At 42.6% G+C, this 7,929-nt stretch overlaps 1 protein-coding gene across 1 annotated transcript; it reads left to right on the plus strand.

Annotated features, from left to right (window-relative positions):
* Positions 1–3,416: 3,416 nt before the first annotated feature.
* On the plus strand, positions 3,417–6,885 carry LOC135502316 (uncharacterized). Its single transcript, XM_064795042.1, has 5 exons — positions 3,417–3,773; positions 4,324–4,372; positions 5,030–5,155; positions 5,449–5,576; positions 6,257–6,885. Exons 1-5 carry the CDS (start codon positions 3,678–3,680, stop codon positions 6,464–6,466), a joined length of 609 nt encoding a protein of 202 aa, XP_064651112.1. The 5' UTR covers positions 3,417–3,677; the 3' UTR covers positions 6,467–6,885.
* Positions 6,886–7,929: the final 1,044 nt, after the last annotated feature.

Below are 7,929 nucleotides of genomic sequence, written 5' to 3' on the forward strand. Positions count from 1 at the left end.
GTTGTCATTAAAAATAAAAGCAATCTTACGGACCAAAACCAAAACTTTTACCGTCTTCATGAAAACTTAGAAGGCGGTCCGCACTTACGAAAATCAATGACGCAATACTCTATAAGAACACGTCGAAATTATCCTCAAAAATAAGAAATAAATTGAAAATAACATAATTATAAAACGGGCACACATGAGTTTTTTTGCGAAAGAAACCAGGTTTGTCAATCACGTTCTATTTTACAATTCACGTTCTATTTTTCGGCATTGTCAAAGGGAAAGGTTCCAATTCATGAAGTGAATATACTCTCAACAATGTTGACATATTTTCGACATTCCCGCATAACTGTTAAACAGTTAACGTCTAAAGACGATCCCACTCGACAAATAGTAATATCAATTCATATCAAATACCATAAAAACCTTTTATTTGATTTTTAAAAGCAGTCATCGAGTAAACGGACATCACCCAAAAGATCCAAGAAATAAACAGACAAATAACCACAGAAACACTGAAAAAAAACTAGCAATTTACACCAAATAAATCTGACGGGAGACGAAACTAGATACAAATTTAACTAGGTTATGCAAAATAATAATATCTGTAGTGATAGATTTCGAGGAGTAAATCGACGAAGAAAAAAAGAGAGAGGCAAAAATAAGGATCACATCGTGAACCAATTTTAATCATTATACTTACAAACTTTCGATACAAACTCCAATACAAAAAAATAGCAGACAGGCGAACAACCAAAATTTCGTCATCATGCAAGAGTTTCAGTTCGGCAGATGCAAAACTAACTAAGCATAATCTTATTATATCCAGCACGTTATCCCTTTTAATTTTTTTTTACTGAGACAAGACCACAAATGATTTTTAAGCCTTTTAGCAGCTAAATTGTCAATGTTTGACCGCGTCGCATCAAATACTGCGTGGGGTTGTGAATCTGAAATTTTGATATGATATTTCGAACAGTCGGACAAATAAATGGTGAAAAGTAAACTACTAGTTGACCACGGAAATTTTTCAAGCATCGACAAACTGGACAGACGTTGATATTTCCACTCATTTCACCCAACTGGCAGAAAAATCTCAAAGCACGCCCAATATTGCCAAATTAGCAAAATTCTAAATTAATTTTTTCATAAACTAATTTCTTGATATCTGTAGACTTGCCACACCAAATATATTTTCAATACCTCTCCAAATATGCACTTGGCAGTTAAAAACATACTCGTGTCTAAATGATAGGTCTGGAACATCCAACCTATGAATATTCAATTAATGGTGGACTTGTGGCTGCTGTAACCATATGCCCCAAACATAAATAATTATACTTAATTATTATACATTAATATCTACTCATCAAAAATCAGTAAAAATGTTATCTATAAATTTTGCAAATGCCAATATGCTTGCACCTGGAAATCATCTTTTTCACTGTACCAACAGCTTTCATTGATTATACAACCCCTTGGGTTCGTGTGCAAGTGTGGCATGCCTGGCATACACCAAAATGGACAGTGAGGTACCAATACGAACAGTGTGGTACCAATACGGACATCATCATCATCATCATCATCATGTCCAGCAGCCATGCGGCCATTGGGGCGACCCTAAGCTGTTAATGATGCGACACCACACGGTTCTGTTCTCGGCGAGGCGGATCAGGTCACTGGTCTTTCTTCCAGTCCAATGCGTCACGTCATCCATCCAAATTCTCTTTGGATGGCGGCTACCCTCCACTGGCCGAACCACCTCAGTTTTTCTTCTTGGCAACGGTTAGGAGGCTGTCGTGATGCCTGATGTACTGGGTGACAAATACGGACAGCGAGATACCAATACAGACAGTGACGTTCCAAAACGGATAGTGAGGTACCAATAAGGACAGTGACGCACCAATACGGACAGTGACGTTCCAATACGGACAGCGAGGTACCAATACGGACAGTGACGTTCCAAAACGGATAGTGAGGTACCAATACGGACAGTGAGATACCAATACGGACAGTGACTTTCCAAAACGGATAGTGAGGTACCAATAAGGACAGTGACGTTCCAAAACGGATAGTGAGGTACCAATAAGGACAGTGACGTACCAGTACGGACAGTGACGTTCCAAAACGGATAGTGAGGTACCAATACGGACAGTGAGATACCAATATGGACAGTGAGGTACCAATACGGACAACGAGGTACTAATATGGAAAGTGACGTACCGATATGGACAGCGAGGTACCAATATGGACAGTGACGTTCCAAAACAGATAGTGAGGTACCAATACGGATAGTGAGATACCAATACGGACAGTGAGATACCAATACGGACAGTGAGATACCAATACGGACAGCAAGGTACTAATATGGACAGTGACGTTCCAAAACGGATAGTGAGGTACCAATACGGACAGGGAGGTACCAATACCGACAGCTAGGTACCAATACGGACCGTGAGTTACCAATTTGGACAGGGAGGTACCAATACGGACAGTGACGTACCAATACGGACAGTGACGTTCCAAAACGGATAGTGAGGTACCAATATGGACAGTGACGTACCGATATGGACAGTGAGGTACCAATTTGGACAGGGTGGTACTAATTTGGACAGTGGCTTACCAATATGGACAGCGAGGTACCAATACGGACAGTGACGTTCCAAAACGAATAGTGAGATACCGATACGGACAGGGAGATACCAATACGGACAGCGAGGTACCAATACGGACCGTGAGGTACCAATTTGGACAGGGAGGTACTAATACGGACAGCGAGGTACTAATTTCTATTTCAAAACACCTCAAACCAAACACTGAAATGGGATTTTTAATGTTTCTAGTTTCTCTTTTGAAGGATCACACTGGAGAAGCAATTCCCCAGATTGCCGATAATTGGGCAGGCCTTCCAGTTTGCCGAGCTGGCCGGTCCTGGGGAAGGAAAACATTATTCAATAAAAATGGAAAAACTGTGGTTTGGAGTCCTTCAAAGAATTATCGTTGCCTTAACGTAACGATGGCCCGTATTTCAAGGATCCTATGCGTGATCCAATGGGGGGGGGGGGGGGGGGTGTCCCTTGGTCGTAACCCCGCCACAACCCACGTTCAATACATATCGCGCGGATACGAGCACGAGTCTTAATCAATTCCACGTCATTATATTGTATAGTAATTTGGCCAGGTTTAACACCCATGGTTGGACATCAAAACCAAATTATTCTCAAAATCTCCGAAAACATATATAGGCCTATATGACACTCGCGAAAATTTAGCAGTTCGGACCGACCGGACGCGATATCACCTTTCGAAAACGATTTTCTTAGAGGACATGACCTGCCTGACTAAAGAGTCAATCCCATATATCTTCAAAGATGATATTTTAACCCGCAGGTAACTAAAACATACCTTGGCCTACATAAATGACACAATTCAGGATAAATTGCGCAATCAAGACCACCTTCCAAAAGAATCTCCAAATTTATCTGAATTTAAATTTAGATGTTCTTCTTCTGTCTTCAACAGCGTTGCCCCAGTTGTTGGCAACGACCCGACTTATTGAAACTTTGGCCTCATTACTGTCTAACCCAGGAAGTTGTATCTTGTATCTGTTAATATAATGAATATCGTTAGCCAATTACTGTTAGAAAGAATTCATTTAGTGGAGCTGAAGACGCACGTATGCCTTCAACATGCATTCGACGTGGATTTTGTTCGGATTTTTGTTGATGTCGTTGATTCTGTCGATTAAAGGGTACCCTATTACTTGTGGATATTGCAGATTTAAGGTGCGCACAATCTGTAACCGTGGTAAATGCATGCCCAAGAGGTTTTACAAGTCTCAGTATCCCATCCTTATATACAAATGTATGCACGGTATATACATGTACAGCAATGGCTTACACCCACACGAGGGAGGAAATATTCTTTTTCGGGTCGCCGGGATTGCCCGAAAATGACTATAGGGATTCGGGATAGAGGAACATTTCCTCGGGAAAATCGGGACGAAGGTGCCGTCTGGAAGCGGAATTTGCAGGATATGACAAATGGGAATCGGGATTTTTCTTCTAACAATCTATGGTGATGACCAAAACGCTTCCAAAGTAGCCCTTATAGATTATTTGACCAAAATTGTTTCTAGTGATATATTAGTCGATAACAATTCTTTGTCCCAGCAGAAACAGGCGCGGATCGGAGGGGGGGGGGGTAAGGTTCGCACGTCAACGCAATCCTATTTGATGCCTGAAATGCTTGAAAATCGCAACAACTGCATGCCTCCTAAATGTTCAAACTTTTCTGGTGGAGTGCATTTCTTTGATGATACTTTTGACTTTTCAGACACGCTCAGCCGGTTACCAGCCTTGCAGGGTAATCAACTATGGACAAGGTAAATTCATCGTGGACTGCATCAGCTTAGGCTGGTTGGGACAGCGAAGGAACTTCTGTAACCGCAACAAATATATTGTTATCTTAAAGGGACAACTTAGGCTTGATATATTGTGGTTTTTTCATCCAAAAATGGTTTCCAGCAGGACCGTGACATCTCCAAATTAACAGGATAATTGAAAAACCATTGAACTGTAATAACCAATGCACTATAGAACTGCATGTATCCAAAGGCCTACCTGAGTTTCACAAGCCATGTCCAAGGCTGCCTCACAACCCTAGCAAAAATCGTTTTTCGAGATCAGTTGTAATGTGATTCTACAGGTGGCGACGTATGATGGCAAGCAGGGGGTATTTTTCTTCTCGTCAGGTAAATCCTACACCCACGTTGTCCCTTTTAAAATAGCAGTTCACATAACTACACTGTATTTTTTCAAGTTTTTTTCTAGGCTTCGGTGTCGGCGTAAAAGGAATAGAAGTCCACCAATGTAATAGTCCTACCCTATTGTTATCTTGTTGTGTTAAGCTTCAAGCCTACAGCTAGCGATACCTTAACCTTAGGCAATAAGGAATTCGCTGATGGTGGGAACTCTTTGAGCCCTGTCACATCTACCTTTCCTTGATAAGCAGTTTGTTTCGTTCCATATTTCTTGTTTAGGATGCCAGAACCCGAGTGCCCTGCCGAGGGCTTCCGAGTGGCCTGGAGCACCACGTGATCTTGCCGTCACATTCCACAAACACCGACACAGGTTTCTAATGCGAATTTCGTTCAAACCACCGGACGGTAAGCGTGACGTCATTGCTGAGGTATCCATTAGCGAATGGCTTGAGACGCTAATATTCATCATGAATATACCTCGAGGTTGGAAAGGGGATTTCGAATCATCAATTTTTAAAAGTCTAACAGTGTAGAACAAAGACACCTCGCGATTAACTACATACACCCGACTGACGATCTCTTTGCATGCGAAGGCAGGTGGCGCAGGTTAGAGCGCTCTAGCGTACGCATGCGCACAATAGGGTGGATCGGAAAATTGTGTGTACAAACTAACCATCGATCCCTTATTTCTATTCCAGCAAGTATCTCTGCGTTGAAAGGTGTCATGGTTGCGATCATAGCCACCAGTGGGCGCGACCTTGGCCAACTCGTCACCTGCCTCGTTTATAACCTTTCCAGAGTTGATTGGAATCAAGTAGGACGACAGGTGGGTTGAAAATCAGAGGTGGGCCATCATTATACACTCGGGTAGAAAATTGCAATCTTCAATGAGATGTCAATCAAATTTACCACCGAATAAAATAGTACACTCTTAAAAATAAATTAAGGTTTGTGAGCTCTTCAAGGGTTTTTTCGGACAACGTCTGGAAGTAGTGTGTCCTTCGGTTTTTATTGTTTTGATTCGCGATCAGCGGGCCCACGCCCACCAATCTCGTCCCCCAATACACCCTCTCAAGTGTAGGTGGCACTGCACAGTGCGGTGGACGGTGTCATGGGCCGCCTCAAATATCGGCTTCCGGCACACGATTCAAGGTATTGTTCCAGTTCCCGGCGAGACCAATCTTTCTTGCGTAACAGGCACCATAATCCACACATTTCTTGGTTCGTAGGAATCCACAGAAGATGTCTACAGCATTTCCAGGACATTTAATTGATACATTTACCGATTTGTGGAGCGGCCTTTGACGCAACTGGGATTATAAAAATGGTGTCATTGCATTTTGCCGATCTTTATCGCCTTTTGCAAACACAGCCTACCGACGAGGTTGGTTAGTCGATATGACTGCTATTTGCTACATTGAATCACGTATTTCCCTCTCGAATCATATTGGTCCTGTGGGTGTTAAATATCTATATGGCCCTGTACTGTAAATCCTTTTCTTTCAGACTGACATAGAGCTGTACCTGACGCCAAGAAACTCGAACGGATGTCACAATCTCCCTTTTGTCTGGTTCAAACCAGGGGAGTCCTTCTACATAAACGTCGAGTCCCTGCCCGCCAGGGCCGCCTACCACCCTAACCAAGGCAGCAACTCCGTGGAGAAGTACTTTCGAATCCCTCCCAAGGCGAATATGACTGACCTTGCCGTTTTGTAAAGTCCCTCCCGTTATGGCCGCCTCTAGAAATATCCGAGGCAGCAGTGTGACTCTAGCACCCCTTGATGCCCCCCCCCCCCTTTCAACCACAATGATACTTCTACAATGCATAACTTGGCAGGGAAGATGAGACAATGGCCGAGTTGAAGGTGGGCCGCGTTGCGGGATATCCCTGCCAGCGCTCGCTTCAGAAAAACTGTAGGAAGATTCAGCCAGCCGGAATTCGCCGCCACTTTCCGACTGACAACAATATCGTGTAATTGAATGGCGAATCATATTGGAAGAGGATATATACATAGCATGCTGTGTATGCAACACACAGTAGTTTTAAGTTCACAGCGTTTTATATTACTATTCATTAGGCTCGTTATAAAGCTAGCAACATTTTCTCTTGAATACACAACATGTGGTGTATACAATGTACAGGCACGCGCATTGTCTAGAGTACACAGCAGACTTCGCTGGCTAGAGAAAACTGTTTTGGTCATATGGCACACATGCCATCCAAAAACCGGGGCTCCATACGCCTTAGATTTACTTGGGGGCAGGGAATGGATGAGAATTTGCCCCAACTTGAAGGGAAGCGGGGAGTTCTTCCACCGACACCGCCACCGCCATTTTTTCTCCAGCTGACGTCATGGATGACGCGGTTTATTAATTCGCCTATGCTGTGCATGCAACCAACTTGTTCCTGCGTACACAGCGTCTGCTGTGGACATAGCCACTTCGAATCTTATCAGTGATCGTGTACTGACAAAAAAACATAAATGCTTGAAAAAAAATACTTACAACGTCTTAGCTTTTCACCGCTGTGACGTTTTTGAACTTAACAAATAATTTGTTAGTTAATTTGAATTTAACAAATAATTTGTTTTCGACGCGATCCCTTGTCAAAAAAGATAAGGTGGCTTAATGAATTTATACCGAACTGGGGGTATTGGCTGTCTCGCTAAACACGGCGAGGAATGGAGCTAAAATGAAGGCCAACACCGAGGCGGCTGCCAAGGTTTTGGGAGAAATAACAGCTCCACTCAGCGGCGTTAGGTGAGATTCCACCAGATTTGGTATCTATTTCTAATGTAAGACACCTCGAAATTGATATATTTTAAAGTGGTACGCCGTTGGTTATACTCGTGGTCCAGGAAATAGTAATGCAGTTGTACACCTTTCCGTAGTACAGTTATCATGCATACGAACTTGCTGAAACTTGATATTTGTAGTGTTCGTATATCTGTCTACACAACGGAAGTGCTGAAATTTATACTCGGTACGTAATGGGAAATTATCAAATTCAATTACAAATTTCATGTCTTAAGTTTAACGTACGGCGTAGGCCTTTAAGCATTATCGATCGGAGATCTGCTGTGGATACATTCTACGTACCGACCTTAAGAGGTTATGGTTGTCTATGTGGGCAAGATGGGGTTAATACATGATCCATCATAAAAATAAGAGGTAAAAAT

The sequence above is a fragment of the Lineus longissimus genome, chromosome 18 (genome assembly GCF_910592395.1).
Source record: "Lineus longissimus chromosome 18, tnLinLong1.2, whole genome shotgun sequence".
Lineage (NCBI taxonomy): Eukaryota > Metazoa > Nemertea > Pilidiophora > Heteronemertea > Lineidae > Lineus > Lineus longissimus.